We start from the raw sequence: 24030 nt of genomic DNA, 5'->3' as shown, positions 1-24030 counted from the left end.
GTTTGACTGGACGCGTTGGAGGGGAGCTGTGCCATTTCTCTACAGGCACACATGCTGTGAGCGCTGTCTTCTGTATCAAGCTGGTTGCCTCCCACAGGAAAGAAAGGGGTTACAAGAAAAGGGGAAAGAGTAAGGTAGACTACAGGCTAAGGAATAAAACAAGACATCTGGTGAGCACATCAGAAGAGATACATTATTAAAAATCTTTGCATTTACACATTGGTTACCCATAATTTTTTTTCTCTTTGCACTTTTGTGTGACAGTTGTTTTCGATAAACCGCTAGCAGCAATGGCAGATTCAAGCTTGCAGCTGGAGCAGGCAGCCATGAAGGAGATGTCAGATGATGAGGAGGTGGCCTTGGCACCTTCTGAAGATGAGGAAGAAGTCACAGTACCAGCAAAAGAGGAAAAGGAAGATTCGCAGATGAACGGGGTGATGGTGCTGGCACTGCTTGACAAGATCATTGGGGCAGTTGACCAGATCCAGCAGACCCAAAGTGGGCTAGAGACACGACAGCAGGAAATGGAGAGGTCCGTTACAGGCATCCAGAGTGAGCTGACCAAGCTCTCCAAGAGCCACACGACCACTGCCAACACCGTCAACAAGATGCTGGAGAAGGTGCGCAAGGTCAGCGTCAATGTCAAGTCAGTGCGCACCAACCTGGAGAAGCAGGCCGGACAGATCAAACGTCTAGAGAGCAATGAGAATGAGCTGTTAAAGAGGCGTAACTTCAAAGTCATGATCTACCAGGTAAGGGCAATCACTTGCAGACCACCCTGTAGGGACTTGTTCAGTACTTCAACAAAAAACCTGTTTATGTACAAAGACATTGGGTACGTAAGGTTTTTGTTTTGTTTAGGGCAGCAGGGTGGGTAGAGCTCGGAACTGTCGCCTTGCTTTTGAAGGACCTAGATTTAAAATCGCTTCTGCTCTACTAGTCTTGAGTAAGGTACTAACCCTGAACTCCTCCAGCTAAAAATTAACCAGATGTGTAAATGCGCAAACCTTTAAATAACTCAAGTATCTTAACACTATAAGTGACTTTGGAGAAACACATGAGCTAAATAAATAAATGCAATATAAATGATTGAAGTTGCCAAATGATAGAAAAATAAACAATTACCTTGTTTCATACAATATTCCCAATGTTCTGTACAAAGAGAAAGGCGATGAAGTGACTGGCAGGACAGGGCAAACAGAAAATATTTGTCTGCAAAAAAGCACAAATTCTTTAGTCCTTGTTCTCTATAGTAATCACTGGTAATCATAGGAATCATTAGTAATCGAATAGTAATCATTTGAAATGACCAAGCTGAATCAAAATAGAGGCTGCGGTACTTCTGTACTTTCCAACACTTTTCTCCCAGACAAGCAGCTACACTCTCATTTGCCTCATATTGTGCACACGACTGTTTAATGTGCTTCTCGGCCTTTCATGTCCCCAGGCTGGGATATGCTCTACATGTTTTATTGCTTTACCAAGCATTCCCTTGCCGTCTTGTCCTCTTTAACTCTTGGAGGACTTTTGGCTGTTAGCTGAGAGGATAACGCACACATCCTAGACTGATCACTTCTCTTCCGTAGAAGGGTCATATTGTTACAGTCATGCTATGTGTTACTGGTTAAATTCTGTGCTTTTGTTACTTATGGAAACTCTGTTATTTCACTTGCATGTTGGCCTTAATTATTAAGTCATAAGGAACCAATTCTTGAGTCTTCACAAAGATGGAAAATACCATAAGCCCCTGAGAGCCCTGGAAAAGCACAAATGGGTGGTGAGAGAGGCAAGTCGCTCCAAGTGGCGGCACTTCGATTGAAAAGCTACTCTGTAGTTTCGGCTCCAAAGCCCAGTCTTTTTTTAGCCCGGCATACTGTAATGTCTAACAGCTTGCAGCTTGAACGGTGGTGCGAAACGTTCAGAGTTTCCACCCAGGGTCTGGGAAGCTTTCAGCAGCCTTCGTCCTCCCATCAGTCCTAGCACATAATGCGGAGCAGCAGGGAGCCATCTACCGGTGTGCAGTTGTAGCCTCTGCTCCTTCTGTCCAGAATGTTAAAGATAAATTATCAGCTCCTCTATTCTTAAATTTCTTTTACAGACGTCACTGTTTTGAGCTCTACAGTTCGTACACAGTTCATATGAAGTTTCTTAAAATAATTACTTTTTATCGTTGATTTCACTAACCAAAGCCTCGTAATGTCTGAGGAGCTCAGAATGACACTGAAGTTTCTCATCTTCTGCGTTCTGGGAGCCAGTGCCTCTGTGTGCCCATATTCGGAGCTCCTCGAGAGCGTCTGTTGTACCTCACCAGTTACACCAAAGCGTCTTGCAAGACATGCAGTATATTCATCAAAACTTTGGTCGTCCGTGTTCATCCAACACTTAAACAAAGCCTGGTGAGAGAGGTTGTGCGCTGTCCCTAGGCTCAGAGGGTTCCTATTGCAGAACAATGCCACTGCATTGTTCTTATTTGTACCAAATCTCTTCCCGAAACCCAAGGTCAAGTTTGAACAAAGCCACTGTTGGTGGAGAATGGGTTCTCCTCAGGCTCTAAGTTTTGTGTCAGTCTCTTTTTTTAGCAGAAAACATTTTGCTGCCTTAAGCCTGCTGTACTGTAAACGGTGTGTGCGTAAGGCTCAAAGAGGTGATTTCTAGTAACTTCGAAGGGCAAACGCTGTCCTGGTGTCTTCCGAATGTGATCAAATAAAGGAAACAAAGACACGCTAAGCAACCAAGAATCAAGGACAGACTGTCAGAGGTTTATCTTTTGGTGTCGTTTGTACCGCTTGTAAGATTGCAGTAGATGTGCCTTTGAATGGGGGCAATTTAAAGAAAACAGGTCCAAGTCCGAAAGACTGTCCCATTATAAGCTGCAAGGTATGTAGCCCATCAGAAAAGTAGACCGAATCGCTCTGCGTCAGCGTGGATGGAATGAGCAATCAAGAAGCATGTAGAACACTCGCAGCTCAAAGTCGGGATGGAGACCAGTTGTGCTGGAATACACCACAGTGTCACAGCCAGAGCTCTGTTTCTGCCCCGGAGCCACAGCACAGCGTTGTGTTATTTTACGGAGGAGCTGCAGCTGGGATTTGCTGGTTATCACTGCAGCTGGCAGGCTTCCCTCTCCACTTGTTCCATGATGGGGAGTGCTAGGACAGTGTGTCACCGGAGTCTGGGCAGAGACAGGTTGCATGCGGTTCACATTACTTCACATTACGTTGCACTGGTGCTGTTGTATTCAGCTTTCCATCTTTGCTAAATGTTGGGCAACAAAACATGTTTTGAATAATCATAGAAGCAGCAGGATCCTGGAGGCACTGAATTCCAGACTCATTACGTTGACCTCTTCTTTGGAGGTTCAGTTACTCATAAGTTTGCTATGCTTCTTAAACGATTCTTTGCAAAGCTGCCGTATCATTCTGTAGCACGGTCATTCGAAGTGATAAAGTCTCATTGCATTTTCACACACAGCTGTATGTAGCAGATGGATTGTCTTCCGAAGGACCTCTCAAATTGATGCAGTTGTTAGGTCATGCGATACCAGGGAACACAACATCCTCATCCTTTGTGTGTGTCATCACAGTGCTGCTCTACTCAATGACTGAAAACATAGGATTATGTGTAAAATGCCTCTGGTGTGTTAACCATTGGTATTTGTTTAAACGTATAATGTTCACCAGATCAGGTTGTTATGAATGTCTGGGTAGTTAACTTGGTGAACTGTGATCGCAACTGCTTTTGTCCATCAGGCAGCTGATCTACACAGCAGAGCAAGGACCAAGCTCAACTCTGGAAGGTTTTTCATGAGCTCCAGCTATGGGTTGAGAGGCTGATTCATCCGTTTGGCATTCCATCCACCCTCACTGCCTTTCCCACACTAGACAGCTGCAGCAGCGGTTGACAGGTTAAGCATTTCAGCGCTGCCTGTCAGTGTCCGCGAAACAATCTGAAAGAGTCAGGTACACAGGAAGACAGGAGCACTGAGTTTTAGCTTGGCATTCAAAACGTTTACATGTCAAAAGAAAATGAGGAGAACCAAGTAAACATGCAGAGGAGTCAAACAACATGTTTTGGGTTCATAAGTATGACGTTTATCACAAAAGTATGTGGATGGGAAGTGCAGCCAGAAAGCTTTGTTGCAAATGGTCTAGTTTCACTTCCTTTAATTTTGCAATTAAATTTATTTTCAGTCACGTAACGGTTGCAGTTTGCTTTTTAGTTCTGTAGAAAGATTCACAAATGACAAAATGCCAGTAAAGATGAACACTGCAATGTGTATGAGAAAAGCATCATCATACTGTTACCTTTAAATACACTTAATTACATGATTTATCCTGCATTTTGATATTGTCCTTCTATAAAATTATTCATAAAGTCACCCCTCTTTGTAAAAAATGTTCTTTCTAGGCAGTTTCAGGAACTTGTGAGTTACTCAAATGCCAGCTGACACAGGTTTGTTTCTGGGCTGCTGGCTGACAATCTATCCATAAGTGTGAAGCAGTTCATCTAGGGAGCGCTATGTCAGAGGACAGTGGAATTAAGTTGTGTCAAACAGAAAAAAGACAGCTGAGCTTCTGGAGATTCGCAATCAGGAGGAAATGAAGGAGCCCAGAGTGAAATAATTGGAAATCCTGCATGCTTTTTTGATGGTGCGAGGGAAAGCCTTGTTATCCCCCCATCAATTGCATGCATTACTCAAGTCCACAGCCAACAGTCCTTTTTGCATTTTTGCATATGGAGCCAGTCTCCATAACAGTGTAAAATCAGGGCGGAATCTGTCCTTTTTATTAATTGTGTTGCACACATAGAGATGAAGATGCACAGCAAAAACTCAAGGAAGTATGCTGTGTGGGCCTCGTATGTCATTTTTAGAGAAAAATGACAGTAGGTCCCCATTTTCCTGCAATGTCTTAGAGTCCATTCAACACAGGACCAGTCCGTGGGCAGCCGCACGTCATGCAAAAGAACTATAAATAAAATGTGTATCATGGTGGAGCTCGTGGCAGTTGAGGCGGACTCAAATGCGAGTGCTTTTCGTTGTGGGGAATCCAGGAAGAATAGTCAGGGTCAGGCGATTCGTATTCGTCGTTAACAGGGCTAGACAAGAGACAGAGTCAAAGTATAAGCAAGAAGTCAGGCAGCCAGGGAATCGCAAATGGGGAGCTAGGAGTAAGGAAAGAAGGGAAAACCAGGAGCAGGTTGAAAGCAGGGCACACAGTACAGGGCAGTGGTTGCTCATGCTGGTTCCGCGGTTTGCTCTGGCTCGGCTGGGTCCTTTAACACCGGGCTCCCGGATTAGACACAGGTGTGGAAGTGGGCTAAGTGGCTGTGGGCGTGACAGTGTCTCCTTGCTGCCGACATTTATCCACACCACTACCACGCTTCATTTTGTCACTTGCTCTGTTTTCATAAGGCCATCTTAAGAAAAAATCATTTTGAAAATGATGTTTTTGTCAGGCTGGCAAAGTGATCATTAGGGCAGAGCCAACCCTCCGCTGAAGTTTACACACAGTTTTCCTAGTGTAACTTTACACCGTTCTTCCTTAAGCTGGACAGAGACATTTTCCTGTTCCAACATGCACTCGACATGGAGCCAGCATTTTCCTGCCCTTTGCCATGTTTTACTTTCCTGAACCCATCAGCTAATCATCCTTGAACACTGGACTATGGAAAACGAACCAGCCTGGCTTCTGCTCTTCCTGCTGAATGAATATGGATCAATGGTTCATAGATTTAAGAAGATTTAAGATGATGGGAAGATTCCTTCACGAATGCCTAAAAAGCTAAATATATGTAAAAATCCCTCAGTACATTAATTAGTACACAAGAATTAGGGAATTAGGGACATGACTTTCCAGGAATTACAGACAGTCCGTTTCATTTCATCATAGTGAGAGGTGTACCAAGATACCCCCCACCCCCTTTTGTTCAAGCAAGCAGAATGTGTTCTCAGTATTTGTGCATAACCTCACTGAATATTATCGGTAATCATTTTGATCCCACGATACCCGGCAGCCTGTTGGGAACATGTGTTTTATTTTTCAGTGACTCAAAACTGTAGGTAACAACGATAGAGACTTGAGAGTCAATATGTTTTTGATGGCATGAAAGTAATCCCTCCATGTTGAGAGTCGGATTTGGTCATATCCTGTGTTTCCAGAAGGGAAGGGACTAGAATTAGCTGTTAGCACTTTCAATACACACCAGTTTGTGAAACCTGTTATAACGTCAAACATAGCATTATGTTACTGGGAACATTGAACACGATCATTGCTATTTTATGTAGCAAAATTATTGTTATTTAGGGTGAAAAAAGTGTATTAAAAGTATTTTCTCAGGTTATTCTGCAAACAGTCCAAGTTCTTATCTTATAATTGTATGTTTCTGTAAGTTTGTCATTGAGATGTAAGCAAAGGAAGTGGGTTTTGGCTTTGAAACTTTATCTGTTTGCCCACAGTACACATTATACCAGTTCTGCAGATTTATATTAGAGTGCTGTCCTACAGAGGAGTCCATGCAAATAAAGGGCAATGTATACATATCTTACAATTAATCTATGCAAATAGAGCAAAGCAGAGAATGTCTCAGTGCTGTATGCATAACCAGAAAAAGTGCCAGTGTCCCTGAATATGGGTGACAAGAAGGGGCAGACAGAATGGATCAATCCCTGTGACATGTGGTTAAGAGGTGTTTATTAAGTTGTCTTTCTCTTGAGGGCAGCTGGCCTGTTTCCACTGAAGCCAGGTGGAAATAACTAGGAACTTGTGGCTGGCTCTGCTCTGCATTCTGCACTGCCAGGTTGTAAGATATAAACTACAGAAGGAAAACTTTTGAGGCACATGCTGTATGCAGAGTAAACTTTCAAATGTTATGACTGGATTAAAGAAAATAAAACAAATACCTTTATTAGACTACAAAGCATAACGCCAATAGCTTTACGATGTCTCATCATTTTAGGAACCTTTACGTATGATAAATTGTGGGAGTCCTGGGTGTTAATAACCTATTGAATCTCCAAGATGGGTTGAACTATGGAAAAGGAAATCCCCAAATTCTTTGTGGTCATAAATCTTCCAGCAGGACCCACAGAACTCCCTTCCTTGTTATTGGAAAGTTTGACACCAGTTTGCCATGGCAACTGCTGCTCTCCTGGCAGTCTGACTCACAAAGGCAGCACATCAGGACTCTACAATAATGAAGAATACAAGGAAGGAAAAAAGTAGATGTGGAATGTGTCATTCAGTTATTCACATGTATTTTATAGTCTCACACGGCATTAATACACTGGCAATGCTTTCAGCATCTAGCGGAGTGCTGACATGTAACGTCTTCAGTACTTTTTTCTGTCTGTTGTGGCAGAACCTTGTAAACAACAAATCTGTTTCGCATTTAAGCCACATGGTAACTTCTCTTACTAATAAGATGGGTTTGCCTTTCTTGTGCTTGAATGTCTCAAAGTCTCACTGTGCTTAGTGAAAATATTTAGCAAAAGCACGTTTAAAATGAAGCACAGTATCGCGAAGCGGCAAGCCCTGGCTTGCAGAAGCCGACGGAGGAAAGCACAAACCGGGAAAGACCAGAAGCCCTAAGCAGAGATGTGCCAACGATGTGGGTGGCTCCTCTGTGGAGTAATGATCTTGCAGGAACCACCATAGTCCTGCAGCAATCTGACCTATGTGATGTGTGACTCAGAATCAGTCAAAGGGTCTGTTGTCTAGTCCTGGAGGAGAGCAGCATCGAACTTGTGGTTCATGGCAAACTGCTTGCTAAAGTTTTCCCTGGCGTTTCCTCATCTTCTATTAGTGTCATAGGCAAATGATGGCAATGGAAGAAAGTCCAGGATTCCCTCACAGTCACCAGTCGGGCTTGCTCCGCTCTCTTCTAAGTTACCTCCTCTGAAGCTTCAGCTTTGCTGTCACATTCCGCTGTGCACAGAGACACATAGGTGTCAGCAGCAGGGTGGGAGCGACCGCTGACCCTTCCGTACACACTAGGACAATTAAATTAAGTTAAATTAAATTCGTCCTCGATCATGTTTTCATACTGGGGTGAAATTGAGAAAAGAGAGCAGCCTTGGTGTTTCTGTGTGCTTTGTATGACATTGCTGGGTCACATTTACCATGGTTATTTTTATTTCTTTTAATTTTATTTCTTATTTCTTTACAAGTGAAAACTCAACAGGAAGACCTTAAAGGCAAGACCCTCATGTTTTTTTTTTATAAAGCTGGAACACTCCAGTGAATGATAATCATAAAACTGTAACTCAGTGAAACAATGGCTTGTTGTGCTTCTTGCCTTAATTTTATGGAAAAATCAAGTGATAAGTCATGTGGATTCCCTCTTGGTATTTTTAGTGAAAACCTCGCCTTCTCAGAGTCCAGCATGAGCACTGATGGGGTGTGGCATCGTCAGTGCAACAGGGTTCGTGTGTTTTGGACGATTGCTCCACTGAGAGAAGCCCAGTAAACAGACTGATGTGAATGAATTCCAGTCATGGCCCAAAGAGGCATGTTGCCACCAGTCAGTGGAAAAGTTCCATGGTATGTTTCTGCATTTCTGGGGATCCTTCCCCTTCCTTCACCGGGACCTCCCCATGTACTCCACACTGGTCTTTCCTTTGGCCAGTCAGCGCAACCTTCCACATGTCTCATGACACACAGTGCTGAGAAAAGCAACCATGAATTTCTTGCTTTTAGTCCTACAACGTTCGTCAGAGATTTGCTGAGGTTGTGGTCCTGTTATTTTCACCATCATATTCACCTGGCATCTTGGGTCTATCCTAGGATAGCTGCTCTTTGCATAACATGTGATTGACCACATGCATCATCACTCGACTGCAGACTCGTACCTTGTTTCTAAGGAAACTGCCTTTGCTTTCTTATTCCTGCCATGAAATTGCAGGACAGCGAAAGTGGCCAGAATTTGGAAAATATCTGTGAGCTGTTTCAGAGGTGCTGGCAAAACCCGCGGGGCAAAAAAAATGCACTGCGTGATGGTTTTGTTGTAGCAACGGGGCTCCGTTTTAGAACGACACAGCGCTGGTGACTCAGGAGAGGGGTATTTAAATTGAGTAAAGACTGCAACCACCTCAACCAAAAATGCTACTTTATGATTAAGTATGTGCCTTCCAAGAGCATAAAAAGAAAAGCGCTCCAATGTGGGATTTACTGTGGTTTACTGCAAAGGGATCTTCCCATTGCTCTGCTTATTTCCATCTCTGTGGTCTTCATACCATGATTCTACTGTAAAAGGAAACTAATTTTTGATGAACATCAAAGAAGAACAGCTGTACATAACAATTCTTGAACTTTTTTTGTTTTTTTCAGCCTTTCGGAGAAGCAGAGTTAGAAGGTTCTAGACATTTACACTACCTTTTTTCTGCAAATCTTGAGGGAAAAACTGATCGGAACAGCACGGGCTTTTCTTAAATCATTGCCTTTTAAACCAGACTTTGTGTGGCTGCAGCTGTGATCCTGACCTCATCTGTGATTGATACTGGGAACTGTACACATTGCCATATTTGGTGCTCGCCTCCCGGTGCAGATGTGGCCCGTGTAGACACACACTGGCAGAATCGAGCATAGCTGGGACCGCGAGTGTATTCAAACAGAGCTCTCTAGCACTGTAAACACTGTCCCAACCACAAGCTTCTCCACAAGCAGTCTGTCTCAGATGGCACACATTACCCTTGGCAACTGGTGGGAGAGGGAGAGAAATCCTTCTGCTCCCCTGGTTGCAGAGAGGGTGACCTGAGGTGAAGAAGAGAATTTGCTTTGATTGTGGGAAAGGCTAATATGAAGCCGTCTAAAAATCAAGGAACGCATGTTGAAATTCCGAGAGGCGCTTGACGATGGTAACGAAGGAGGCAGCGCAGCTCAATCCACTTCTATTACTTTTACAGCAAATCAAGGCGTGCGCTCATGTAATGCAGTAGATATCGGGGCTGCGAAGAGATGGAGCCTCTGCACACGGCGCACGTTAACGTCTTGTGCTCGTTGCTTCACCTCTTTGCTTTTTACGCATGTTGTCTTTGTGGATTATCCCTCTTAATGATGTTTCTGTTGGACCACATCTGTTGCCTTTTCCACTTTCATGGATACGTCATCTACTCACTTGCTGCTGCTTCATATTTAAACGCCAAAAAACAACAGTGGCAACAAATAACTGCCTCGTTTTGAAACTGAACAACCTTATGTTCAACATTATGCACATTTTATCTGTCCTCTAGTCGAAGCTCTAGTAATGGAGTCATTTCTGCTCATATGTTCAGGCTGTTTAACTTACTCGTGATCTTGTAACTGACTTCAAACTTGAGAAAACACACATAAGTGTAGAAATAATTTTAAGATTTGAACGTGTACAAATTTTCTTCTCTTTGTAGGGAGGAACCGAACCGAAATTGAGACAAAATACTTGTGATGAATGTCAGTGCATAAGGTGGAAAGATAAAACTCTAATTTTACTTAAGAGTCAAGTGTCACTTTCTCCTAATGTAACAAACACACTGTATTTGTGTGACGTGTGTCACTTTGGAGAAAAGTGTCTGCTAAATGAATACATGTACATGTAATGATCACTAACATTGCCACGTGAAACCGCCTTCTGTGACATGTGCAGTCAACAGAGGTCTGTCATTCAAATGAGAATAATAAACCAGCTGTTTCTGCTGCCACGTCTGCCTCTGATGCCTGTGTGTTTCCAGCATGGGGGATGGTGAGAGCCATTGTTACCATGAGCGCCAAGGGGCTTTGTGTTTCTCTCTCTGTACCAGGAGCGGAATGCAGCGGTGGCTGATGTCCAGGGACCACAGGCAGGAAGGCTTGCTTCAAGTAAACATGCGCAGTGGCACCTGCAGTTCTTGAACACAGCAAAGCACATTCACGTGTATTCATTTAGCTGATGCTTTTCTCTAAAGCGACGTACAATGTCGAGGTACTTACGATTATTTTACCCCTTTACATTTCTATGTTTACATTTATTCGTTTCCTGGAAGTACCAGATAAGGAGGAGCAGCCTGTGTGATGGTGACTTCAGTGCTCCGTGTCACAGTGTGAGAAGAGCACTCTATCAAAATAAATTGAACTGAATTGACTTTTAGGACCAGAGGAGCATGAGGGCCCAGAGCTGCAGGCCAGTTTTCAAGTTAGACCACAGCAATAACACGGACGTGTTAAAATGACTTGGTGGGCTACAAACACACACTTTCCGCCTTTTACCCTCTTGTTCATTAGCACTGCCTCTCAAACACCCGTTCTTCTTGGAAAACTCTACAGCTATTGGAGTGGCAGCGCTAATCAACAAAAGCATAACATTCGGAAAGTGCGTGTTTGTTGCCCACCCCAGGGGTCTTGCAGTGCTCCCCCTCCCCCATACGCTCCCTTACTGCAGCCCTTCTGGCTTGGTCATTATCTGCTGCCTGCCATGGAGCTGGAGCTCCCCTTCCTGTTCACCCTCCGTCTCCACAAACAAAGACAACAAGAAAACAGAGGGGAAGGGCTGGGTTGCTGGCCAGTCACGCCAAGGCGATTTCCTAAAGGGGCCTTTTCCATTTTCCTGGTTCCTCACATCTGCAGGTTCAATAAAACTTTATCATTATTTATCACAGTGATCTAATTCTCTAGGCCTTGGCAACGCTTGTGAGATAGATCAAATGTTTACTGTTTTCTGAGCAGATTTATTGTGTGGCAGGTGGTTTGGATAGATCGTCCCAAGTGCAATTGTACAAATCATTTTCCATGCTGCCTTCACTAAATAAATGCAAAAACTAAAAGAACTACAACAAAATAGTTCCATTTAATTAATGAATACTTTAAATACAAAAATGCAAGATGCTGGACTGAATTAAGGTCATCGAAGATCTGAAAGCAGAGAAGCTGGGAAGAAAGAACTCCTAAAGTAGCACAGTTCTGTTATATATGTATATATGTATAATAACGTAATGTTATTAATGGAACAGCAACACCTCCTACTGCACTCTGATCTCCACCCAATGAAGTGTGCAAAACACAGACCAAGCTGTGAGCCAGAATGCCCTTTATTAACCGTATTCTACTTTCGCACTAACTTTTACCCATTGTCTCTCATTATTCTGTCAGAGCAATCTTTACTTCTCCTGGGTATTTGCTGAACTGAAAAATCATTGAATCTCTGACCACTTGTTTTACAGTTAGTTATCCATCCCCTAATGAGTACCTCAAACAGACTAGTGCCAGCGCATGTCCTGCCAAGAGCTGTTCCTTTACAGCTAACCCTCATCTACCCATTTGTACCATCACAGCACCCATGGTGCCTCTGGTCAGAAGCATCTGCAGAACCCCATGGTTGTGTAACCTCATTGTACATACTGTATCTGGAACACTAGAATGCAGCCGGATGACAAAGGCTCCTGTTACTCTTCTTCCTAGCCCTAGGACATGGACCCTCCCTCTCTGTGGGCCACATGTTTTGCAGCTGTTCATGCTGTGTCGTGCAGAATAAAATACCTGCACTAGGCCTGTCCGGACACTCAGGTTTTCATTTTTGAACCGAACCGGCTCGGAACCCTAAAAAACCTCATATGCATCGGTCAGGAGTGTAACCTTTTCCTCCCTGTGAACTTGCTTGGGTGCGTTGGCCTTCTCAGGAAGGGAAACAGATGATTTTCCATGTTTACCTTTGGACAAATCACAATAGCACAAAGCTTGCAAAGTCACTTGTGGTCTAAGCCAATCGGTGTTTTTCTCATTTCTGCAATAATGGCTTGGGTGTTCCTGTTTTCTCTCAGAACAATGCGCAAAGTGGGCTCGGGGTCCACCAGGGATGGTTTTACAGTGGGTGTGCACACCAGAGCAATGACTCAACGGCTCAGGATGGTGGAAAAAAGGTGTTGTTTCCACAAACAAGTCAATACGTTGAATACAGCCTGAGCCCTGGAAGGACAGACACCTACGAGTGGAATGTACAAAAGGAGGGAGAGGCTGCAGGGTTGGTGCAAGCAGAGTACACACGGACGACACGGGACAGGGTGGGGGGTGTGATTCTGCTTTTCAGCTAGCCGGCTGCAAAATGAATATTTTCCACAGGAGTGTCACAGGAGGTGGACGTAGGTGTCAAGATGCAAGGAGTCCAGCTGCTTCTACTTTCTGTGTTTTTGTAAACCTGAGCGTTGAGAGGGATCTCCCTCCCACTCTTTGCATCATGGGTACTATTGTCAGGAGTGCTAAACAATGAAGTCATTAAGAGAGTATAAATAGAAGCTCTTCATTGTTCTCTTCACACTACTGGAGTCATGGGATCCTTTATGCAGAGTAGGTGGTAAAATGCTGGTAATTTCTTGGCAAGGGACACAGGATGGCATGAGGTTGTAGGGTCATCTAAGTGCCCCAGCATGGCTGGCATCCAAGGGAATCCCATCAAGGTTAGCCCTCCACATGTTCACCTTTTTCCCAGATACACATGTTGGGCTTTGGCAGGGACACAGGAAGTGTGTGGCTGGATAGTTTTACTGGACAGTATGACCAAGGGAAAATACGCACAAGCGTTGAGCTGAAAGAAGAAATATGATGTTTTAGGAAAAGAAAAATAGAATGTTTTCAAGACACCAAATGTCAGGCAATAAAGCAGAAATCATTGTATGTAGTTTTTGAGGACTCAGTTGTTGTTTACATGCAGGGAACCACAATTAAACACATGGATTCATACCATAAATTGTAAAATACCCTGCATAAGCAGCTGAAATAAAGTGATTTGTTTTGAAGAATAGCGTCAGCTAAGCAACATAAAATCTCTCTATTTTGAACATTCTAGTTTGGTTTCATTTACTGTTCTTACTACTTTTTATACCCAGAAGTATACCAAAACATTTATTTCTCAACTTTTAAATGACTATGATAGGAAACTCAAAGATGAATAATTTTATTAAATCAATCATTAAATGGTTATGCACTGATTAATTCTAAAGATCAAGACCATTATCTGGAAAGACTGTCTTGTCTTTATTTAACCACAAGAAGGGAGGCTTACCTAATACAGGTGGTCCCCGACTTACAATGAGGTTACGTTCTGTGAAACCCATCATAAGCCGAAAATATCGTAGGTTGAAAATATATTTAACACACCTTTGCCATCTGGCCGGCGCTACAGAGCATTGAGCACCAGGACAGCCAGGCACAAGAAAAGTTTCTTTCCTCAGGCCATCTACCTCATGAACAGCTAAATCCCCCCCCAGAGAGTACACCAGTGCAGTACATAATGCTATTTATATTTATATTTATAACTTTTATCACATCATATCTCTTACTCACACTCCCTTGCATTTGTAACTAGTGACTATTTTTGTATATAATATTGGGTACTGTATATTTTTATATATTTTTCATCCCTTATTCACATACTCTATCTTCTCATCTGTCTTGTCACTGTCATTCTGTCTGTGCTGTGGAAGTTCCTGTCACCAAGACAAATTCCTTGTATGTGCGAACATACCTGGCAATAAAGCTCGTTCTGATTCTGATTCTGATTCTGATACACACCGCTGCGTGACAGACTGGAAGATGCGGATCACCGTCGCCGCCCAGCATCGCGAGAGAGTATCGCATTGCATATCGTTTGCCTGGGAAAAAATAAAAACTCTAAATTTAAAGTACGGATTCTACTGAATGTCTATCGTCAGCTCACCACAGTAAAGTCGAAAAAATTGTAAGTCAAACCATCGTAAATCGGGGACCACCTGTATAGGGTTTCTGAAATAGCAACCAAAATGGAGTAAGAATCTCCAGGTTTGATGGAAAACCACTGTAATTTTCGGAGACTTAATAAAATAAATTTTTTATGCTGACTGCTTGATTCTCACAAAAACTGAATTTTAGGCTTCAATTTAAAGTATATTTTTTCTATATGCAATCAATGAGTGAGTTTGTGTCCCTTCATCCTCATGAAGGTCCTAGCGGTTGCAGAGCAGGCAGATGCAGGTCTTCTTTTACTCAGCAAGTCTCCAGCTCCTGCAGAGTGATCTCCAAAGATGTAATCTCTCCAAACGTGTCCTTGCTCTACCAAGTGTCCAAGACATGCCAGGTATAGCATTTTCCCAACATGCCCAAACCTCCTCAGCTGAATATGCAAGATTACGAGAAATATGCATTCCTCCACTAGGAGCAGTTGTTCCACCTTCTCCTGTAGAAAGCAACCCTCTTTTCCAGGAGAGGACCTTGACCTCACAATGGGTCGTGTGGAATTTCATCTCAGCTGCCGGCCTTTCAGCAGCAAACCATTCAAATGTATGCATGCTGAAGGTCATGGTCATATGAGGCCAAAAAGGATAACATCATCTGCAAACAGCAGAGATGCTGCCCTCAGTATGCCCAGCTATATACCCCTGAGCCTCAGTTGCACCTTGGCATCCTCTTCACGAAATCAGAAACAGGAGCGAAGACAAAATACAATCTTGGTGACAGCCGACACCCACAACAAAAGGATTCAAGCTAAAGCCCGAAAACGGGCACAATTCGTGCTGCACTCATACAGGGATCATACCGCACACATCAGAGCCTCATATTCCTGCAGTACCTCCTATGACACATGCCTTTGCAAATTCCACAAAGCACATGCAGATGTGGATTAGAATATTGTTATATCCCTTCAGATAGCTGCACCAAAAAGAAGAGCTGGTCCATAGTTCCACAACCAGGAAGATACTGTATACTATAAATACGACTCCTAAATTTGATGCTCGGCTATGGAGCATGGTGGAGTCTCATTTCCAGGTGTCACCTTGTACAGGGACAGTGGAAAGCATAGTGGTCAGAACTTCATGCTGAAAGAACCAAGGTTCAAATTGCACCTCCTGCTGTAGTACCCTTCAGCAAGGTACGTACCTTAAAAATGTATCCTGAAAATATCACCAAGCTCAGTAAATTTATAAATCAAGGTAAGTAGTTTAACGTGATAAGTCATTTTGGAGAAAATCCATCCACCATCAACAACCGCTTGTCCCAAGCGGGGTCATGGCGAACCAGAGCCGAACCTGGCAACACAGGGCGCGGCCCTGAAGTGGAAGGGGACACATGCAGAACGGGGCGCCAGTTCATCGCAAGGCACCCCAAGCAGGGCTCGAGTCGCAGACCCACCAAACAGGGGGCCCTGGCTGAACCTGAAGAGTTTTCTGAAAAGGGTATTTTTAAAAAGTGGCAACATATCAACATAGCCTTTATAAAATTTGACAGTTAAAATGAGGCCTTGGTTTATGTGGTCAGTAAATTGTGATTGCTTTCATTAGGTTCCTGGATATTTGATGGAAGCTACAGGGTCATGCAAGGCTTTGTGAGATCCACTCCGCCATCAACCACCTAAAGCCATTAGCTGAGTGTATGCATTTGCATAGCTTATGCATGTTAAAATAAATGCGGACATGGCCCTGCCCATTTCAGTACCAATAAGAACCAAAGAAATTTTTCAGTCTTTTCATTAAAATAATTTTCTTTGCGAACTTGCTTCTGACCAAACATCATGATTCACCCTCATATGAAAACGCTTTACAAACAGTGAACAGTCTGTATCTACTCTTGTAGTCTTGCAATTCTGTTTTGCCATAAGTAAATAAATTGAAGTTAGTAAGAATTTTAGACTCAAGCTTTTCACTCGGGTCTTCACAAAATATTGTTTTGTCATTTATGTTTTTGCAGGATGATGTGAAGCTGCCCTCAAAATTGTCTCTGTCTAAGTCCATGAAAGTTTCAGAAAGTGATGTGGCACAAGGGGAGCCAGAGCTGAAGGAGGGGGCTGAGGAGACTCAGGAGGGTGGTGAAAAACTCAACCTTGACCTATCTTCTGACGAAGAGGTAGAGGTTGAGGAGATCATTGAGGAGTCACGGGCTGAGCGCATCAAGCGCAGTAGCCTGCAGAGAGTAGACAACATCAAGAAGGTTTTCTCCAAAGAAAAGATGGAGAAGACAAGGCAGAAGACCAGGGAGAATCTGGAAAAGACAAAGCAGAGAACCAAGGAGAATTTAGAAAAGACTCGTCAAAGGACCCGCGAGAACCTGGAGAAGACCCGACAAAATATTGAGAAGAAGATGGGCAAGCTGGGCACTCGGATGACAGTGAACCCAGAGCGTAAAGAGAAGCTGAAGTCATCTAGGGATAAAATGAAGAAGTCCTTCACCCCTGACCATGTTGTATATGCCCGTTCAAAGACAGCAGTCTACAAGGTTCCACCCTTCACTTTCCATGTGAAGAAGATCCGAGAGGGAGAAGTGGAGGTCCAGGGCACTGAGATGGTCGAGGTGGCTGGTGAGGAAGAGGAGCCTGTGGAGGGGGGTGAGCTGCTGACTGAGGACAGCCCGGAGATGCAGGTCTTTCTGGAGACAGCTGAGGATTCAGAGCTACCTCTAGATGAGCAGTACCATGAAGATGAGAAGGACAGTGACTAGGCTGGGTACCTGTTGAGGGTCAGAGGGGTCCAGAGGGAAGGTTGTCAGGAGCTTCAATACAAATACAATACAAAAAGCCAATAGGGAAAACAAAGCAGGGAAAAAACAAAGAGCATTAAATATGATTCCATTTTGACTACAAAGTATGAATACAAATTAGGACACAGCTTCTCTCAGTTCTATCAGTGCTATCAGTAGAATTTAGTGTTATTATTTCAATCATATTGTCACCCTTATAAGAGAAAGTTTCTCTCATTCAGTAGGAAATTAAGGATACTTGCAAATGACTCAAAAAATGTTACTGTTCCTCCCCATGCTTTCTCTTTTTCCTTCATATTTTGTAAACTTTTTATGAAACATCCTGCAGATTCCAGTGACAAATGATTGCTTAAATTGTCAAAACCTCCAACATGGCATTGCAACTATAGGATTCCCCCATCATATTTGGGGGCTTGTTGTCAGGCAGAATGAAAACAAACAGAAATATCTTCATCATAAATTTGGAGAGTCTTAGGAAAAGGTCTCAGGCTTTAGTCTAGAATGCTTCATTTATGAAAAATACAGATTGTGTCCTCCTGATGTGAGCATCAATATAACCTGCAAAGCAATCCATCCCATTCAGCAGTTTTTGTAAAAGTGCTTCTACTTGACCTTATGGTGGATTCGCAGTACAAGTCCAGCCATATCAGCTGGAAAATGTTGCTTCATTTGACAATGATCTTGCATTTAACATGGTTCTATACAGTGAAAAACTGCTAACAGTTATAAAAATACATAGGCTTACCCTTTTTCAATACCTCAGGCTTACTAATCAATAAATCAGCAGGGTTTTTGCCCGATATGAGGTCATTGTAATTCCGTAACAGATGGAAAAAGAGCTGATGTGACAATGCCAGTCACAGTGGCTCCATGTCATGTCAGCCGGTGACAGGTTTTTGTGACATTGTTTCAGGCTCCCTTGCACACTGGTACAAAACAGTTGAGCAGTCACAGGAAGTGTATAATAAAGTACATAAATAAAATAATAACGGAAAGCCAATTGTCTACGTTCGGCGTATCAATCAGTAGTTTTTAGGGAAATCGTTCTATGGGCAATGCAGTTGCTGTTGAGCTTTCAGTGAAGCTGATATACAGACAGCTTGATAAAAACAAAATTAAAACATTAATAGTTGGGTTTTTAAAAATAGGTACAACACTTTCTTTTAGGAAAAAGCTATGTAGTTGTTTTTCATCTGGTGTTCAAATAAGTGAAAGAAAAAACTAAGTATTAATACAATATTAAAACAAAAACAATAAAAATATTTTGGTGCCAATATCATGAAATATGTTAGCGCTCTTGTCACCTATTTCTATAGATGACAAGAGCGCTAACATATTTTTAATAAATTTTTGGTGGCATTTTTTCTTTGGAGTCATTATATTTTCCGTAAGAAACAATGGTAATTCGACCATGTGAGCAACGGCTGTGTGTCTTTGCGCTTTGTTCATTTTCTTGGAAAAAGAACACGGAAAATGAGCACGTTGACCCACTTCATTCATAGGATCAATTTTCCTTTTGAAGACTGAGAGCTGTTAGTGATGTTAGATTTATACTCAGTTGTTGATAAAATGTTTGATATTTGACACTGCTGTGCCCCTCTTAAACTAAAGAACAGAGAATGAAGGATCGATGAAGGACCGATGACCTCTGTGTACCAACAACACACGTCCACGTTTCGGTGTCATGTACCTACTGTACTGTGTCATTATGCTGTTTAATGTACTTTTGCAGGATGGTTATGGGTCTAGTGGGGTTAGGGCCAAAGTGCTATTAGTGATTTTAAAACATTTAAAATATTGGCATAGTAGCTCACCTGTGAGTTACCTATAACATCTCATACATTATAGGAAAGACTACAAATAGTTAAATATCTAAATAGATAAATATGTCTTGAAGAAATTCTTAATTGGTTTTTGGGAGCTTTTATCTGGATGTCCTTAGACTTGGTTGGTTGAATAAACTTTGATCTTCTAAACTCATTAATACCAAGTGGAACAAATTTCCATTTTAATACTTGGTTGTTACACTGTATAGGTGACACTTATACAAGAAAACTTTTCACCAGTCTGTAAATATATAGCATGTATGCATGCTCACTTTGACAATGCCAATCTTGTGCATACAGCATATACAGTATACTGTATACAGGGTTAAGTGCAGTTTGTTGTTACTGTACTCTTTCTTACAGTTATGGTTGCTGAAAAGTGATCAGTTGCTACAAACCACAGCATCAGCCTCAAATCAGTTATATAAAACATGGCAGGAATATCTACTTACTGCTTTGTTTACTGTTATGTTTCATGTCTTCTTTATCCTTGATGTTTTTTTCTATTTTTATGGTGGCTAGACCTGAATATTCCTGAAAAGGAATGTAGTACAGTATATTGGCAGTGTGAAGAATTTCATCCATATTCACAAAATTAGTGTTATTCATTTTATATGTTTGATCTGAGTTTTTATGAAAGGTAAAGGTCGTCTTGTACTACTCACAGGACCACAGATTTTTTGCTCTTCAAACCACGTTTGTGAGTCGTTGTGCTGAAATTCCATGGAGCTAAACAATGAGAAATCATAATTCAAGTAACAGAGTTTTTTTTTTGAGCCTTCGGAGTGAAAGATACTACTTGGGGTCCATTAGGAAGACAGGACAGAGAAGAGGCTGAGCTAAATATACTTCAGATTACTATGCTTCCTTAAAATACAATAAGAAATATAAGTGTGTATTAAGAAGCTTTACTCTTGAGAACACTGGCTGTTTACAATCAGTACTTTAGTATTATATTTTATGTATGCATTTATACATTTACGTAATGTGAATCACTGCCACTACACAAAGGCTACTACAACCTTCTTACTCTTAAATAACAGAGGAGGACATTGTATTTTTCAGTTCTGTTGGTCCTCTTTGGCTCTGCTGAAGGGCTGCGGTTTGTCACTTTTCAATATTCAGAGAAATGAGTTACATCACATATGTGAGTTGCTTGGAATAATAGCAAGTATATGAAAAAGCAGTAATACTGCTCAACTCAGTTTCCAGTTTACTTCTTTCTAATTTAAGTTCTTCCAAAAACGTGTCACATTAAAGCATAGAAGAGCAGTATTTATATAGAAGATAATATCTGTATTCTTCATGACGTAAATAACCATTATTTATCGTAATTATAATGCAATGTCAAACTGTGCTATGTATCTATGTATGTATGATCATCATCAGGTGGGCAAAACTATAATCTTTCCAATGAGGAATAAATACCGAAAATGGTAATGAGCCAACAAACAAACAATGGCTAAAATAATCTTTCCCAAAAAAGATGGATGTTTAGAAATCAATTTCTTGCCATGACCTCATTACACAACGAACACCTGATGATTTTACTTCAGCAAGCTGTACCGATTTCATACATATAATACGCAACATTGTGAACTTGTCAGTGCTATTAATTTCTTTGATTTATCTCGTATTTCATTTAATATTCTTAGCTTTATATTTTTTTTAAATATACAAACCCTGAAACTAATTGGTAGTGACAACAAGGAACAGAGAAACAGTGCTAAAAAATCTGTTGTTTGGACCACATTCTTAAACAGCCTTTTATTATGTGTCACATAATCAGATGATGCATTTTGCTTTCTATTGTATGTCATATAATGCCATGTTGCCTACTCACCAGTATTTTAATAAAAGTATTGTGATTCACCAAGATGTTTCTCTTTGTCCCTCACTGACAATTTGATTCAGCCTTTGGTCTTATACATTTACATTTATTCATTTAGCAGACATTCTTCTCCAAAACAACATACATCTCAGAGAACAGTACACGGGGAGCATAACATCAACAGAACAAGCGATCTGGATGCAGATGTGATTCTAAAGTACAGTCAATTTGTCTCATCACCATATGAAGAAGTGTACGTCATATAGCTGCATAAAGGCTTGTCCATTATTACACAAATAATTGTTATTAAAAGTAAACACGTACATGTTTATCATGCACTTATGAGATCAGGAAGAAGTGAGTCTGAAAGGTGAGTTTTGAGATCCTTCTTAAATGTAGAGAGGGATTTAGCAGTTCTGAGATTTGAGGGGGTGGGGTGTCATTTCACCACATCAGAGTCACAGCTGAAAACCTTTGTGCTTTTCATTATGGAACTTTTGCTTCAAGAAGCAACATATGTTAGTATAATGATCAATTTTCCTATATATAGTGTCTATGTGGCAGTCTTTCTGTGCCATATAAAAAACCAGCAGTCATGGTTGTGTTAAGGGGTCCCTACAACTTTCTGACATATTTGATGCAAGCATCAGATTCATTTAGGTTGTCTAAAAGTTAGCTGCAAAACTGAGAGAATATGATCTTTAGGGCCCAATCCCTGACACAACTGACTGGTGATCGCTTTTCCCTGGAAAGGACTGGGTTCGGGTTATTGATGAGTGAACAGTGTACAATGTTCACTAAGCAATGCCTGTACTAAATGCCCCGTCTGTTTCTGTTTTCAGATCCCAACTTAAGACTTATATGTTCACTCAGACATTCCACCTCATAATGTAATTCGACCTGCCTTGGTTATTTATTTTATCACCTTTACAAAAATGCATTTTAAATTTACTGAAGTAACAAATTACTAACTCTGTCCTATCTTCTCGTTGAGCACCCCCTCGCTACATAAGACCTGAGGAGGCCGGCCAGTGGTGACAGACGAATCCCGTATTGACAGAGGATGATGTCCATCTGCCATAACGATCGAGACGTTCCATGCCGAGCTGGGGATCCAAGATGCCATTTACCAACGTTACCATTATTACTTCTTACACACTGGCTTACAAATTGTTACTTTCTAAAATGCCCAGGAGGGGTGGGCAACCACTGGCCCATGGACCCCCAGAGGTTTTTTTCTCCCTCAACCTTCAGTTGAGAGTTTTTGTTCCTTTCCCCAGTGGCCAGTAGGTATAATTATAGCTCTATAATAAGTTCTTCATTATGGTAGCCATTAGTTGACTGTCTTCTTTGTTTGTATCAATTTTTCTTGCTCTATGCCTGTGTTAAAGCACTCTGTGTCACTGCATGAGAAGAGCACTTTATAAAAAATAAAAATAATAATAATAATAGTAGTGGCAGGAGTGCAGAGAAAGTGTGAGACGAATGTTGATGGCTGCATGATTTACAATGTTCTTATATTGTTTCCTGCAAGTTATACTCCTCTATAATTCTTGTTATATTTGACCCACGAGCAGAATAATAACACAACAAGGACATCAAACAACATTTGCGTATTTGATGTGTGGAAGTAATTCCATACGTGAAGTATGTTTAATAATATAGGCAAGCAGTTTATGTTGCACTTACAAAGTTATCTTACATTTATATTTATTCATTTATCAGACACTTTTCTCCAAAGCAACATACATCTCAGAGAAAATCCAATTTGTGCAGGAGAAAGAGACAAAGTTGCAGATGTATGATTCTTAAGTACTGTAACAACCCCGTGTTACTGTTTTAGGAGGGAGGGTGTGCTTAATGTAAATAGTTGCATTATGGGAAAATTGTAAATAACGTGTGTAACCACTGGGGGCGCTTAGGGGGAAAATGATGGGGTGACCGTGTTCCCCAATCTCTTGGGAGGAAGCTGGGGGCGTTGAGCGGGCTGGTTGCAAGCGCAAGTCCTAGAGGCTCTAGGAACCAGAGGAACGTGGTTCTCGGAGCGAGAGCATTATTTTCCTGCTCCTGCAATAAATTGTTCATCATGAACGCTATCTCCGCGTCCTTCTTCGCCCCATCCGAACCCGCAGCGCTATGCGCCATAGTATAGTTAGTTTGTTTCTTTCCACTTTGTGCACAGATGTTCATTCTGCCTTCTTGATGTCTTCACCTTCCTCTTGAGTTCTGCTTTAATAATACTAAAAAAAAAGACAAATACTGTGGAGAAAAATATATGATAATGATAAGGGTATAATGGCTTTTCGGGTTTTGGTGGGGTGACCACAAAATAGTGCCGATACTGTAGTACTGCACACAGTAACAGTTACACACAGAAACTGTAGTGACGCATTAGGCTCCTTGAACATTACAGATACACGTCACTTTGTGATAGCTGTGACTAATAATGTAAGATGTGTATTATTTATAGGTGCATATATATATTATATATAGTCAGTACTGCAATACACACACAGAGTATACTGTATATTGCGTAATAATCACAACAATAACACAATGTAGCGTTTTCACAAAATAATATTATTACAACCCCGGCAGCTAAAGCAGTATAATTATTAATATACAAATATATACTACAATCGACACCCAGCTATGAGTTTCAGGGACTGATGATGTGACTCGTTCCGCCTTTCCGTGCCGGTATCCAGTTCGGTGAGTGAGTTCTACACAACAAACACCAGCGTAGTTTACATTTGTCTCATTAATCTGCTGCTGACGTCATTGCTGCCAGTAATTCAGATGACTTCCAGCTAGGCTGTTCTAAACTGAACGTACGGCCTCCCACCGTAATAAGACATGTGTAGTAGCAATGTCACTTTAAGGCGGCTGGGGTTAGCCCGAAGCGGAACAGCAGAAGACGTTTCGACCA

The 24030-nt window shown here is 41.7% G+C and overlaps 1 protein-coding gene across 2 annotated transcripts; it reads left to right on the top strand.

The window, feature by feature from the left end:
• Positions 1-20935, top strand: LOC108919876 (caveolae-associated protein 1-like). 2 transcript variants are annotated; one of them, XM_018728203.2, is made up of 3 exons: positions 1-170; positions 265-752; positions 16659-20935. In XM_018728203.2, the coding sequence occupies exons 2-3, from the start codon at positions 291-293 to the stop codon at positions 17403-17405; spliced, it is 1209 nt and encodes a 402-aa protein (XP_018583719.1). In that variant the 5' UTR covers positions 1-170; positions 265-290; the 3' UTR covers positions 17406-20935. The 2 variants fall into 2 exon arrangements, with proteins under 2 accessions (XP_018583719.1, XP_029102637.1); XM_029246804.1 differs by lacking the exon at positions 1-170 and having other exon boundaries at positions 178-752.
• The last annotated feature ends 3095 nt before the right edge of the window (positions 20936-24030 follow it).

This window comes from Scleropages formosus, chromosome 20 (genome assembly GCF_900964775.1).
Source record: "Scleropages formosus chromosome 20, fSclFor1.1, whole genome shotgun sequence".
Lineage (NCBI taxonomy): Eukaryota > Metazoa > Chordata > Actinopteri > Osteoglossiformes > Osteoglossidae > Scleropages > Scleropages formosus.
Note: the sequence above shows the minus strand (reverse complement) of the source record. Positions and strands in the feature narration are given on the sequence as shown.